Source organism: Eucyclogobius newberryi, unplaced genomic scaffold (assembly GCF_026437365.1).
Source record: "Eucyclogobius newberryi isolate DKJ021-1_F unplaced genomic scaffold, fEucNew1.0.hap1 SCAF_8, whole genome shotgun sequence".
NCBI classification, from domain to species: Eukaryota; Metazoa; Chordata; class Actinopteri; order Gobiiformes; family Gobiidae; genus Eucyclogobius; species Eucyclogobius newberryi.
Window position 1 is genome coordinate 9,850,738 of NW_027316500.1, and position 15,247 is coordinate 9,865,984.

A 15,247-nucleotide genomic window follows, 5' to 3' on the forward strand; every position below is an offset into this window, starting at 1 on the left:
TGCCTTAGCAACACCAATGATTAAAAAAGATACAAATTGTCTTTAATCTTAAAAGAATGTAAAAGCAAAGACGTGATATATGGATAATTTTGCAATTAACCTTTAATCTGACTCTGTAAACTGTTTTGTTTTTCCACAGGGAAGCCTCAGAGAATGAATGGTAAAATGAACGGTAACGTCTACGTGGGCAGATCTCAGACGCCAGTTCAGTTCAGCAATAATGACCTGCACTCGTATGTGGTGGTGAACGATGGCCGCTCCTACGTCGCCATCAGTGACATCCCAAAATCCATCGGGCCCTCGCTCATGCCTCTCTCCGCCCTAGGAGGGGTTATCGGCTGGGCGTTCGCTCTGGAGCAGCCTGGCTTCATGAACGGCTTTGGGATTGTTGGTGAGATTTTTTGCACATTTTTCCGCTCAAGTGTGGAGCAGCTGCAGCTGGACTCCCCTCGGACTGAGAGTTTAGCCAGTGCCGGGGTCTTAACAGTTTCTCTATTGTCTTTGTGTTTTACAATGTTGGCTGGAAGGAAATATTTTACTGAGCAATGGTGTAGGAAAACCTATTGATTAATGAAGCAAGTCTCATAAAAACATCAACATAAACAACATGTTTTATGGTAGATTAACTGAAACAGATCTAATGTGTACGGTAATAAAAATTCAAATCTCAGTTTAATTTGTGCCATATTTCATACTTTATTGGGCTGCAGCTGACAATTAATTTAGTAGTCGACTAGTCATTGATCATTTTTTGATTAGTCGACCAGTCAAACAGTTATTTCTATTGTACATTGATACTTTTTATATAATATGCAACTAAATAAAGATACAAATCAGAAATTGTTTATTGTTTTTGACATTTGGATTTAATAATACCATTACCTTTGTCATGAAAAGGTCTTTTGGTATCTGTTTTAGAGTCTTTATGGCCCAGATAACAATTAGGATGATCAAAATATGAATACAATTGCAGTATTGACTCAAAGATGATCATTACTATCTTTTGGATGAATCGTGTAAAAAAGAGAGGAATATTTCCGTAAAACAAAATGAATGATATGAGGATCTTTGTCAGTCTTCTTGACGCTCTCCTTGTGTGTTTGCTGTAGGTGGGGAGTTCACGCGTCAGGCCGAGGTGACCTTTCTCCCCGGGAACGAGCGCCTGACCATCCGACAAGAGTTCAAAGGCATCGACGAGCATGACCACCTGGAGGTCAGCACCCATCTAGACGGGCGCATCCCGGAGATCCCAGCCGGAGCCACGGTGCAGGTCGAGCCCTACTCTGAGATCTACCAGTACAGCAACAACCGTAAGACACATTTCTATTCAAACAATACATTTTTGTAGCCTTTCTGCCAGTCCTAAGCCGAGGAAATGAAGAGCATTGTGTGATTGGAAGGATATAAAACCAAAGTGAATCAGACATGCAAAACACAGGGAAAATGAATGAAAAAGTCCCCTTAATTAAGCCGATGGAGTCACAATATCTTGTAGTGTCACCCTCAAATCTGGTTAAATGGAAAAGCACAGTACTTGTACGCTGCTGGACAAGATGTGCCTTAGTTTTATTTCATAATATTTCATTGGTCATAGGTTGTTTTGTGCTGCATGTACTTTTTTCCCCTGTTTTTGTTTTTTTGCTCTGTGGTTGTTGTTCTGGGTTTTGTGTGACTGAACTGCAAATTCTATTAATCATTGCAATAGAATTAGTCTTTTCTTTTGTTAATAAACATTGGTTATTAAGCCTCAACGATGTTACCAGAACATATAGTTAACAACCTAAAGACTGATCTGGTTAAAACGCAGGCATTATACTGGTTCTCCAACACTAAGAAGATATTTGGCTTTCATAGTATCACCAGTTGTAAACCTGGACTTTAACAGGTCAAAACATTTAGGGCTAACCTGGTCTAAATGAGACTAAACTATGAATAAAGTAATTTGGAAATTACGATCCTATAGACGACAAAACTTTAATAGATTTGCCTCTAAATAAAAACAGATTCTTTAAGTTAAAGATTAGTTAAAGACACATCGTACTACAATATACAAAACTGGTCATCATGCATATTAGATCATGCTTGAGGACTAAAGCTGGACGACGTGAAAAAAATGCATTGTATTCTCATTCATGTGACAATATGTTGTTTAGTGTTAGTTTAGTGTTTCTCTGTTTGATGCAGCTCTGTGCTCAGTAACAGAGCTCCCTCACCCACCTGCAGACTAACAGGCAGGATAACAGTTAGTTAGTTTAGTTTATTTGCCATTTGTAGTTTGAAAACCATATTAGAAAACATGCGCACAGTAAAAAAAAAAAAAAAAATACAACAGCTGATTATTTAATTATTTCTTACAATCTTTGCAAAGTTTGTTTTTTGTCTTCTTCATTTGCAAAAAAACCAAAACAAAATATCTATACTGTGCATGTAATTCACTTAGTAACCCCTTACAACGTTTAATATTGTAGATAATGCATGTTAACTAAAGTAAACTGTGCATGTAGGGATAATTAGTACTGTTTTATTTATTTTTAGCTAATTCTGCCAAAATCCCTGTTTGGTTTCCTCTCAGTGATTACATCCTCCAGGACCCGGGACTACAAGGTGACCCACCCCGATGGGACGGCGGAGACCAAGACGTACCAGTGGCGTCAGACCATCACCTTCCAGAGCTGCCAACAGGGAGACCCCATGAAGGACGTCAAATCCACGCAGATGCTGAGGGTGGAGCAGATCTTTGTCATGTACGACACCAACAACAAACTCACGAGATTCGCCATGAGCAACAAGATCGGCGACGTCAACGGTGAGGTCGCGGGTTATTTATACGACTTCCTGTTTGGGTTAGTGCACTTCCTTCGCAGAGTCTATCACTGCAGTGTAACATCCTGAGTAAGAGGAGACGGGAAAAGAGCCAGGTCATCATCACTGTGGCAAATTATAAGGACAAAGATGTTGCCAAAGGTCATATTTATGAAGCAATTATCTCTACGCTATGTATCTTTTGTGTAATCAAAGCGGGCAGGGCATCTACAGCTTTCACAAAAGTTGGATTTTGGAGGGATTTTTCTCTATTTTCAGACAATGACATTAAAATATATATATATATATATATATATATATATATATATATATATATCCTCAAGGCACCTAAAAGTTAACGTTTGTAACATTTATTCTCGGCTTGCTCCAGCTGCAATTGCGTTGATCACATTTGTGTCTAGCTTGTATTAAGGAACTAGTTATATTTTAAGACATTAATCCCAATGAGCACAGGCCAATAACAATACGACAACATCTTACATTCACAGAACCACTCACCTACAACATTCACCAGAGTCTGCAGACTTATAACCCACAGAGCCAGAACCTTCAAAATATAGATCTTTTTCTTTTCATGATTTGTATTTATTTGGCATTTTACAGTGGATTATTTGCGTTACATTTTTGTGTGAACTTGTAGCACTTTATAAGAATTACACCTTAATTTTCCTTAGCCTAATGAAGTATTTGTTCATTATGTGTTAAGACTTTGCTCATGCTTTATCAAGGTTATTAAAAGTGTATGACTGACCAATGCTATTTACACAGTTTACAGGCGTTTACATTTGTATAACTAGCATTCTCTAGTTTGACTGTTTGGTTAATTTATACTCAACTTCTGCTTCAGGTGGAGAGCCAGAGGAGAATCCCTGCTTCACCGGGAGACATCGCTGTGACAACAACGCAGTGTGTCGACCAGGGACAGGAAACGAGTTCACCTGTGAATGTGCGGCTGGATTCAACGGCGATGGACGGTTGTGTTACGGTAGGAATGAAAAGACAGACAGACAGCTGTGAAAACAAATCAGGAAGTGTGTGTTCTGCCGTGAACGTGCACTGTTTCTGGTGGAGGGTCTGCCACCTACTTGTCTCCATGGAGATGTTAATGCCTTGCCTGAAATGTTACGCGATAAATGACAATGAAATCGTTTTTTCCTTGTATTTTCCAGACTATAAGTCGCACCTTTTTTCATAGTTTTGGCCGGGGTGCGCCTTATACTTATATTTATACTTATATATTTATACTTATACTCCGGAGCGACTTATATGTGATATTATTTGTTATTTTCACACTTGCAACCGCATTTCATACTCCAGTGCAACTTATACATGTTTTTTCCTTCTCTATTATGCATTTTTTTGGACTTATAGTCCAGAAAATACGGTATCTTACATTACTTCAATTAACGGTGAAAACATGATTTGTAGCAACACCGTGAGACATTACAGATCCTGCACCAGAAATGTTACAAAGTGCTCCTTTAAGTTGGCTTTTTTTCCCTATGGTACAGTAAAACTTTTATACATTTTGTTATTAATCACTGCTTAAAAACACCAGAAATAAGACATATTTCTGATTTTGTTGTCGTATTTTTGGATTTGTTTGGCTAATTACACCAAAATCATGGTAAATGCTAGTTCCTCTTGTTTGTATGTTTTCATTTTTCATAATTTTTTTATTTGCATGTCAACTTTTTTTGTACCTCAATCTCAACTTTCTAAGATGCAATTCCACTTTGGGCTCTCCACCTCCTCTAGTTTCCCACGCCTATTTGGGGTTTCATTAACTCATTCCTTTAAAGTCTTCCTTCCTCGGGAACTGGGCAATCTTAGCAATTAGCATAAAGGAGTCCCACATGATAAACAAACGATGCCCCAGTCCTGCCTGTGCATTTGTGTGGTCGAGCCTCTTCTGCGTTACAGAGCAGACAGGAAAACCTCAAAGGCTCAAAGACAAGATCATATCAGTTTGTAATTAGTCAATTTAATCAAAGTCTCTTTTGATCTTTGCACGGCCGATAGTGAAGATTTATGTCGTACTGACTTCAAGAGGGGTTTGTCTCATTTAATACTTCATGGACCTCTTTTTATTATGGCTGAACGATTTTCGATAACCAATTGCGATTTATCTGAGAAGCATCACATTTACGGTTTCTGTTGTGACATTTTAAAACTCATCAAGGAGTATGAACGTTCGAGAGAAGACTGAAATCTGAACTTTAAACTGATCCAAGAATGTAGAGATCTAAACTATCGGATTAGACGGATCATTTGTTGTTTGCGAAGGAAATTGTGTCTTTTTTGCTTTTTTTGTGGCTTGAGACTTTTCAAATTGCAATTTTGACTTGTTTCTGATGTATCTTACAGCCTTTACCTCTCTCACAACAGACTATTTACTATTTGAGTGGGATTATTTAGATAAAACGATGCTCTTACTTTTGTATAATCGTTGGTTAGATAAAAGATGGGCGATAACGACAAACATTTAAATCGTAACAATAACGATAATCTGTTAATATTTTCCATCAAATTGTGTTAAAATGTTAATGTCTTGATTGATGTACAAGTAAGTATTGTGTTTTATTATGGACAATATTCTCAATATTCTAATTTGAATCAGATCAGTGTCGTATATCAGTATATTCTACCAAAAGTTTACCAAATGTCACGATTTTTGGTTAGAATGTTTTTCCCTCGACAGCTTTGACAATTAGGAAACCTGTTTGCAAATGACAAGTGTGTTTGTTCTGGCTTTACAGACATCGATGAGTGCGTGGAGTCTCCTCTCGTCTGCGGGGCCCACGCCATCTGCAACAATCAGCCTGGGACTTTCCGCTGCGAGTGCGACGATGGATATCAGTTTGCCAGCGACGGGAGAACATGTGTGGGTGAGTGAAGCCTAAATCTGTTACTCCAACACTCAAAGTCAGACATTACAAAGATGAAATGGACTCAGTAGACCAAGATTTTATAATTAAACATGTGATATTGAAGCGGCTCTGCTCACAACAAGAGCCTGGTCATGGGATCGGTCTCCAGGGAGATACCAGTGCTTAGACATGGTTTTCTTTTGCTACTGCGGACTTTTTACTGCACTGGTTTATTCACACGTGGTTTATTTATTATACTATATTATACTATATTATATTATATTATCTTAATTTGCCTCAACAAAGCATGAACAAAGACTTAAATCGTAATGAACATATAGTTTATCACGCTTGATTCAGGCTTAGCAACTACTTAATCAACATTAGGGTTAGGAATTAGGATTAGAGTATTAGTTAAATAGTCACTAAGCCTGAATCATCCTTAATTAACTATTTGTTAAGTATGAATTAATTCTTTGTTCATGCTTTATTAGGTACCGGTAGACGTAATGTACAAAACGATACTTCTTAGGCTGAGCAAAATAATATGTCTGTTTGCCGTAACCCGACCGACCCGTTATGAAACTAGCCGACTGAAAAAAATGTATCAGCGTTTTGTTGAAAAAACTTCAGCGCATTTGCAATTTCATTTTCGGTCCTCCACATACTTCTGAAACCAAACAACGCGCAAAACGGAAAATATATTGCCTTTTACAAGTTGGTTGGTTTCCGTCGGCGCCACTAATCGGCCATAGTACATGTCACTCTCTATCACAGTGTGACTTGATTTAAATTTGACTTGCGCAATGCATTCTGGGATTGGAACACGCCCAGCAGCACCATCACAACAAACATGGCGGCGCCCGTGTCCCCCGCATGTTCCCCCCACTCGCCTTTGCTACCAAAATAAAGGATAGCGGCGTACAAAAGGTCGATTGAAATGTCTTAAAATCGTGAGATTTAGTCTCCTGATCGGGTTGATAGAGACGTTTTCCGTCATTGACTGTTGAAGCCTGACCCCTGGACTGTTGAAGCCTGACCCCTGGACTGTTGAAGCCTGACCGCTGGACTGTTGAAGCCTGACCCCTGGTGGTCACTCCGAGTCAAAAAAATTTGATCTTTTTTTTGGCCTTCAAAGTAAAAAAAATGAGAATTTGCCTACCGTCCGACCCACTTGAAAAATCTTGGGTCGGGTTACAGCAAACAGACAATTTAATTGGGGTAGCCTTACTGTAAACAACGTTGTGTTAGTTTCAGTGTAGTTAGCTCCTCCCTTCAGACTGGTATAAAGCAGTTCTCTGGATTGGAGTGGAGAAACATCTTCACTCTTAAAACTTTTGTCCAGTTGACACACTGACATTTTCTTTTGTCATGAAACTTACCTGGACAACTGAGCGTCTACACAAACGTCTATATGATGTAAACATAGTGCACATTATGCAATCAATAGTGACCTAAGCAGTAGCACTTTTCTCTTTCTCTTTAGCACTCTGGCTGAGAATCCTCCCTACTCTTCACCCCAATTTCATGATATTGTATAAAAAGGAGAAATAGCTGCTGTATAAAATCCATCTGTGTTTGTTACACCTGAATTTCTCCTAAGGGGGATCATTAAAGTAGTTATCATGTAGTAATGTCCTTGTGCCTCTTCTTCCAGAGGTGGCTCGTCCCGTGAACCCCTGTGAAGATGGCAGTAGCACCTGTGATATTTCGGAGCGGGCCGAGTGCACCTACACCGGAGGCTCCGCCTACATCTGCTCCTGTCGAGAGGGGTTTGTGGGAGATGGTACAACCTGCGAAGGTGAGGCATAATCAAATCTTTTCTCATGCAGGGTGCGAATGAAAGAACTCTGCTCCAAAATTAGTATCTAAAGCACAAACTTAGTAAACAGCCTCAAGAGATTTGTTTGATGAAACCGACAGGCAGCTGGTCTGTTATTTAGGACAATAACAGCAGTTGTCACAAAATGTTCGCTGCAGCTGCTGTTTTGTTAAAAATATGCTGCTGCAAAAACATTATCAGTCTGCTGCATGAATTCTGTTGATGTTTATCAGTATCTGACCATAAGGGGAGCATATTCTTTTTTCTTTTTTTTTTAGATGTTGTTGCCTTTTGTTGTTGTAGGCTTTATTAGTCAGGAGAGAAAAGTGTGAAAAGTGTGATGAGAGAGAAGGGAGGACATGTAGAAAACTGTCAGAGGCGGGATTTGATTTTTATGTTGCATTGTATGATCCACTGAAACACTGAAGTGAAGTGCAATTTATCAGCCCTCAGTAACCACAGGTATTATCAATGTTGTTAAAGAATATTGGGATTGATTTGTAAGGGCAAATATGTCTCATGGTGCTCAAGTGTTGACTCAAGTGTTGAAGAGTAAAAATCTGTTGTAAGTGACATATTATCATGTCTGAGCCCTTTGAATTCCTTTGAACAATTTCCCATAATGTGGCCATTCATGACAAAGACAGGCCCACATTTATGCTCAACTTTGAAGCCGTAACATGGACTCCTATGGCTCTAATGTTAAAAGCATGTGTTTGGGATGGGGGAGGTGAGTTACGTAACACTCCTGCAGAGATGGAAGAGGCAACATGAAAAGCAGATGGAAGCTGTGGGTCTGTAAAAGTCCAGGGTTTACTTTTAGCAGCTCAGTTACACTCATTCATGGTTTACGTCCCATGCTGCCTCTCTATCTAAAAGACCTGTTCTAAATCTGTTCTTCGGGCCTGTCATGTTTGAGGACTGGAGGACAACCACATTTTTTTCTGGATCAATGCCTATTAAAATCTTTGTCTACAAAATACTAGGTCCCATTTTTATTATTTTACCTGTTTCTTCACAAAGACAAATGCCAAATGATTGTTACGTTGTGAATCCTTATGATTCAATGCATCAGAGCTTTATAAGATCTTAGTGCTGGGTAAAAAAGACAGGTGAGTGCCATTGAACACAAAAAACGTTCACATTTTTCTTCCATAATTTCCACAGTCTGAACCGCAAACTTCAAACCAAAATGCTTAAAATAAATGAATCGCAATCTTGATCAAAATGTGATTAATTGCTCCGCCGAAGTATCATAATTTAGATCAGTATCAGAATCATATAACTTTATTTTTCCCAAAAGGGCAATTCAGTTCATAGCTGTCGCTCAGAAGAGTAAAAAATACACAATCAATCACAAATCTACTCAAATCAAGATAAACTATTTTTTAATTCAATAACTTAGGCTCATCCATCCATCCATGTTCTACCTTAGGCTCATCAATTAATCATATTTTATCTAGATTATCTACAGTTTGCAGTTTTGAAAGTAACAGATGATGATTCCTCCTCTTTTCTGGCCTGTGCAGATGTGGATGAGTGTCAGCTCGGCAGGTGCCACTCAGACGCCGGCTGCTACAACACGCAGGGCTTCTTCTCCTGCGAGTGCCACCCCGGTTACTACGGAGACGGCTTCCAGTGCTCTCCAGGTGAAGTTCACGACACAGACGGGGAAATCCTCCATAATCCATCCATAAAAGTTCACATTGAAACTATCTTGGACTGTCTGAAGTGTTCAACCTCACTGCCCTGGTCTAGTATTTACAAATATACACACTGTACATATCCAAACTGAAAGAAGTAAATGAAAATGTGTTTTAAAGATGTACGATGTATGTTTCTGGTGGAGGATCAGACACCTGCTTGTCTTTCTTGAGATTTCTTTGACTGGAATGTTCCACAGTACGGCATTAAACTTGCAACTCCGTATTGTATTCATTCAAATACAAGTTGTTCAAAAATTCCTTAAAATACATACATTCTGACCATGAACGCCTCTTACAAAGATCCGACCTGTAAATTGGCCCGGTGGCCTCGCCTGCTTGTCTTAATGGATAAAGACAAGATTAATGCCACACTATGGAACATCCCAGGCAAACTTCTCCATGAGGACAAGCAGAGCCTCCACCAGAAAAGTCACAGAGTGAACCTTATTCTACAGAAAACATTTTCCTTTCCCGGTTACAATAGAACTGTCATATTTATAGATGAAAGATCTATTAATAGATCTATATTCTTCATCGTTCATTTCAATTGTACAACATTATGCATGTACTTTAAATGAGCAAAAAACAATCAAAAAATAAGCAAAAATAAATAAATTGTATCATATTATTTCTATCTTAAACAAGAAACAATAAAAACACGGTATACAACACATTTTGATTTAGATAACTTGTATATTTGTATTATTATTATTATTCGATTCATATGATTTGGCTGTTATTGCTTTAAATTGTTTATTTAACATATAGACATAATTTAGATTATAGTCCAATTTTTATTTATAGGTCCTCTTCATCATTTATTTTTTGTATTAGAGAACACTTCTTAACGATGTCAATATGCTACTGTCAAAATTGACTCTTGTTGTCGTCATCATTATTATTATTATATTCTGTAATAGTCAGCCAGGACAGTTTTTCTCGTATATAAACCGTGGCATTTGTGTGACTTTTTTTTTTGTGTGCGTTTCCCCCTCACATTTGTGTTGAGAATGAGCCCTTTAGTAGAGTCTGTAGTATTTCCAGCTGAAGTCTGTTCCTCGTTTAATTCCCCAAAGCGACAGGAATTTGTCGCCCTTCATGAGGAGCTAATGTAAAGCAGAAAACATGAAACCACATGCATGTTTTGTCGTGAACATGATCTGAGGAAATAACTACATGAATGATACTTAAGCGTTTATACACCATCACGTATTATATACCATTATATACCATCACATATTATATACCATCACATATTATATACCTATGTACCATCACATATTATATACCATCACATATTATATACCATCACATATTATATACCATCACATATTATATACCTATGTACCATCACATATTATATACCATCACATATTATATACCATCACATATTATATACCTATGTACCATCACATATTATATACCATCACATATTATATACCATCACATATTATATACCATCACATATTATATACCATCACATATTATATACCATCACATATTGAGTTGAGTGTGTGTGTCAAGCTTTTTGAGTGGCTAATTTAAAGCAGAAAAACACATCTAAGTTCTTTGTTGTTAGCATGAACTACTCGGCTACATTCACATGGTAATAATGATTATTTACAGTTCACACGACATTGCATACATTTTTATGACTTTTTTATGGGCCATGTTGAGTTGTTAAAAGCTAGAAAGAACAAATGTTTTTCTCTCTCTAGTACTGATGACCTGAGGCTACTTTGACATGTTGAGCTTGGATCTTCTGAGTTCCGACTTGTAAATTTTAAGTGGAACAACCTTTTACCTCCCTCTGGGATCCAATAAAGAACTCTAATCTAATCAAACACAGAATTCCTACTTGAAAACTCAGAGCCCGGGTGTGTTTGGTGAAAGATAAACACCCGACAGTGAGAGTTCTTGTGTTATTTCATCTTGTTTGTTTTTAGATTTTAGAATGTGATGATGCCATAGTCCGACCCCAGTGAGAGAGACAGAGCACAAGAGACACTTTTCCCCATTGTATTTTGCCTTGAAATATTCAAAACACAAATGATTTCCTTCACAATCCTTTTAACAATAGTCAATTTAGTTTCCCCCATCTGTGTTGAATACTACTGGCCTGTAGAATGTCGTGAAATTATCTGCAATGTGCTCTCTCCTGTCGACTGCTGTGTGCAAAGCTGCTCCTGCACTATCAAAGCAGATATTAATGCACCGTTTTGTTCATGTTGCAGACGTCTACACGGAGCTAATGCAAAAAAAAGCAAACATTCACTCCCAAATATTGCTTTATAAACTGGGAATGTAAAAACAATGGCCAGGTTAATAAATCGATAACTTAAAAAGACCTGCATTTTGGCTGATTTTAGCCCTCTCATTGCTTTTATCACTTGATTGTTGTCGTTACTGTAATATTCTGGGATACGGTGTACATTTTAGGACATGGTCAGTCATTGACGTCCTAAAAGGTGTATTTGTTTTGAGTTCAGACCAGCATAGAACAGAGATGAACTAAGTACCTGTGCGCTTATACAAAAATAACGCACTCCAGTTGGCATTAGAATTCTCACCGACCATGGTTTTGTACGTTTTATAGTTCAAGGGCCATTACACAGTGCACAGGTCGTGTTTTATGATGTTCTTTCCTTTCCAGAGAGGCAGAAGATGCCTTGCGAGCTCCACAGAGACAGCATTCACCACAGTCCCCGGGGTCCGCGCCCTCCGGTGGGTCAGTACATCCCGACCTGTGATCAGAGTGGAGGTTACACGCCCATGCAGTGCCACCACAGCGTCGGGGAGTGCTGGTGTGTGGACAAGAGCGGCCGCGAGATCCCAGGGACGCGCACGGAGCCGGGAGACAGACCCACGTGTGAGTACAACGTATACTGCGACCGCTGCAAGTGTTTCACTGTGATGATCTGCACCGAGACGTCACTGCAGCTCGATACAGTGCTTTTCTGTTCCAGTTCCGCCTATTGGTCGGCCTCCGTTTGGTTTGGAGTGTGAGAAAATCTAAACATCATGAGCTTGGTTCTAAGAAAATTGTGAAATGTGTTTTTGTCCACATTATCCACCACTTGACCTTTCTTCCTAAAATATTAGTATACAATTTTTCTGGCACTGCCCACCTCATACCTCTTTAAAATCACAACAGAAAATTATTGTTATTTATCTGTTATCAATTTGTTTAATGACTGTATCAATTTGTCATCAAACTCTCTTAGTATTTAAGGTAAATTATAAGTTTTTATCTTAGTTCTATCTTCAACTTCATCATCATAGACATCTTGCTAAGTATTTCCATTATACTATTTCAGTACTTATTAATTAACTGCATAATAGTGACTAGAGGTAAATACTGTAGTTATATGTGCATATGTTTTATATTTTGTGCTTATTTTTATAATTAATTATTGAGTGCAAATGTTTCCTAATCTAAACATAAATGTTGTAAAAGTACAATTTGCTTGACAATGCTCTTTCCCTGGCAGGTAATGACCATGGCCCCCCTGTCGGACCCACTCCTCGCCCTGACGTGCACCCGCTGCCTCCTGGGACGCACCTGTTGTACGCCCAGAGCGGCCGCATCGAGCACGTCCCACTGGACGGATACAACATGAAGAAAGACGAGGCCAAGACTCTGCTCCATCTGCCTGTGAGTGTGAAATCCATTTGAACTAGGAATGTTTCTGCACTGCATGCTTATTGTATGTACAGTATAAATGTCAGAGACTAAAAATGTGAAGTATGTAAAGTACTTGTGACAAGACAGAGCAGAGTGTTGTGTGTAAAATGTCCGGGCTGAATCTTTTTTACATGATCTCAATAAAAGTGCATCAGAAATGTACTGAAACGTACCTGCAAATGTTTTGGTTGAGGTTCAAGTATCACGGTGAAAATGAACCACAAAAGGTTCAAACTATTGCTTCTTTGGGAGGTTTCTGTCTCTTTTTATGGTCATTTTTAATCGTTTTAACAAGTTGCAACATTATCCATATTTCAGTATATTTCCAACCTCGTCTCGCTTTGTTCTTTTTGTTTTGCTTCATTTTGGGTCCATCCAAGGTCATTATCAATCTGAGGAACTGGTCTGAGAAACTCGACATTATCTAAAAGTGTCACCATAACGGAAGAAGCAGAACATTCTTAATTGTGTTAAATCCAGTGTTCAGAAAAGCACAGTGCCTTTTCTCATCCTCAAATGTACAAAGGGCCATTTTGTGTACGATTTTGAAAAACAAAATAGGCAGAAGTACAGCCGTTCGTGTCGCCATGTTTGTTTTGGTTTGGTTGCCTTGACTTCCGCCCAAACCACAGTGCTGCTCTGTGATTGGTTCCAGTCCTGCCTGCGGGCCCTAGATGCCATGTGATTGGCCCGTTAAATCACTAGTGTGGATCGCAAACAGATCAGCGGGAGCCTAACAAGATCAAGATGGAGTTTGTGAAATCGGGAGGATTCATCTTGCTGGCAAGGTCAACTAAGCCCCGCCTTCAGGGAGGAGTTTTCTGAAACTCACCTGCTTTATTGCTCTGTTTGTTTACCCTGCCTTAGTTTCACCTGAAACTAACCCTTGTTTTGTAACCTTCCAGCCCTGTTATGGGCCATCACAGTCCCTCACCACTGTGAAGCACCTGATGAGCACATGACTGTCGTGTCGTCTCACGTGGCAACGAGAAAGGACACTGTAGTAAACAACCTGGAAATTAAACCTTAAACCACCATTTCTGTTTAAAGAGTTCTCTATCTCCTTCACTGCAAATCACCTCTTCTCCCTGCTTAAAAGACCTCACTGTCTTCAAATGAATGGATTGTGGCTTTGAGATGGAGATGAATGGCGCTCTGCAGATACCACCAACCAAGTTTTTAGTGTATTTGTATTTTATGGAGTAAACAAAAGAAGCTCCCAGCCATAACACACAATAAACATCAGTTTAGTCATGCGGCTGTGACGCAGGGAGAAAACAACATCTGGAATTCAAAGCTACTAGTGTTTGGACATGCTTTTGGATCTGTTTGTTTCAAAGAGCTGTCCAAAAGATGTCAGCTGTTTATCTCATGTTATCACAGAACTGATCACTGAGGCTTAGACCAAGATTGCATTTAACTTGTCCAAACTTGAGCTGGGACAATGTTTACCCTTTGACTGTGCATAATGTGTAATTTAAACCAAATGTAGTGCCACAATCAAAACAGACAACTGCTTATATGCTTAATACTTTTGTACAAAGTTTGACTGCATATAAAACCAAGAAAAATATAATTTCACAAGTTTTTGGTTCAAGCCATTTTCATTCAAAAGCAGAGGTGTGTAGTACTCATCTGTTACATTTACTTTAGTACATTTACCTGAATAACTTTTGACTATCTTGAGTTGTTGTCAGACCCCATATGTTAACTCCTACTTGAGTAATATTTGCCAGTGTAACAGTTTTTTGTTAAGGGACAATGTTTATGTTGATAAAAAAGATGATGATTTTGTTTTTCTCTTTTTTGTGGTATATATTTTTGTGAATGAAAATGAGCATTATTAATTGTTTTGTCCTTCTATTTAGATCAACTTCAATGTATAAATCAGCTGTTGACTAATTACATTTGAGCCATGTAGTTGTAATTAGTAACATTTAAAATCACTATAAGCAGTGAGTACAGCACAAGTCCCAATCGTCCCAAAGCACGCCTGTTCTGATTGGTCAGAGCTCAATGAATAAGCAGATTGATTAAAAACTACTTATTTCAGCTTTAAACTATTTTATTAATCAGGTTTTGCACAAAAAAGACAGATCTAAAATTATTCTGAACCATTTGAAAAAGTATCTAGTAGCTCATTTTTTCTTGCATACTTTTACAGTTATCCAAGCAGTACTTTGATTGAATTGAGTTCATGTTTAATCATGTAACTCTTCTTTTACTTGAGTACAAATATTCAGTACTCTTTCCACCTCTGCTCTTACAGTTACTCTTACTTGAGGTTCCGAAAACACTTATTTTTACTCTTACCTGGATATTTCTTGGCTCACTACTTTGT

General features: G+C 38.5%; 1 protein-coding gene across 1 annotated transcript in view; it reads left to right on the top strand.

Moving 5' to 3' along the window:
* The window catches only part of nid1a (nidogen 1a), a 37,975-nt gene that overhangs the window by 9,725 nt on the left and 13,003 nt on the right, over window positions 1–15,247 (top strand). Inside the window, exons 6-14 of the mRNA XM_072436257.1 lie at window positions 140–391; window positions 1,110–1,310; window positions 2,573–2,806; window positions 3,671–3,808; window positions 5,583–5,711; window positions 7,351–7,494; window positions 9,045–9,164; window positions 11,875–12,090; window positions 12,713–12,876. Of these exons, the coding sequence (XP_072292358.1) occupies window positions 140–391; window positions 1,110–1,310; window positions 2,573–2,806; window positions 3,671–3,808; window positions 5,583–5,711; window positions 7,351–7,494; window positions 9,045–9,164; window positions 11,875–12,090; window positions 12,713–12,876 (1,598 nt within the window). The remainder of the gene's footprint in view (window positions 1–139; window positions 392–1,109; window positions 1,311–2,572; window positions 2,807–3,670; window positions 3,809–5,582; window positions 5,712–7,350; window positions 7,495–9,044; window positions 9,165–11,874; window positions 12,091–12,712; window positions 12,877–15,247) is intronic.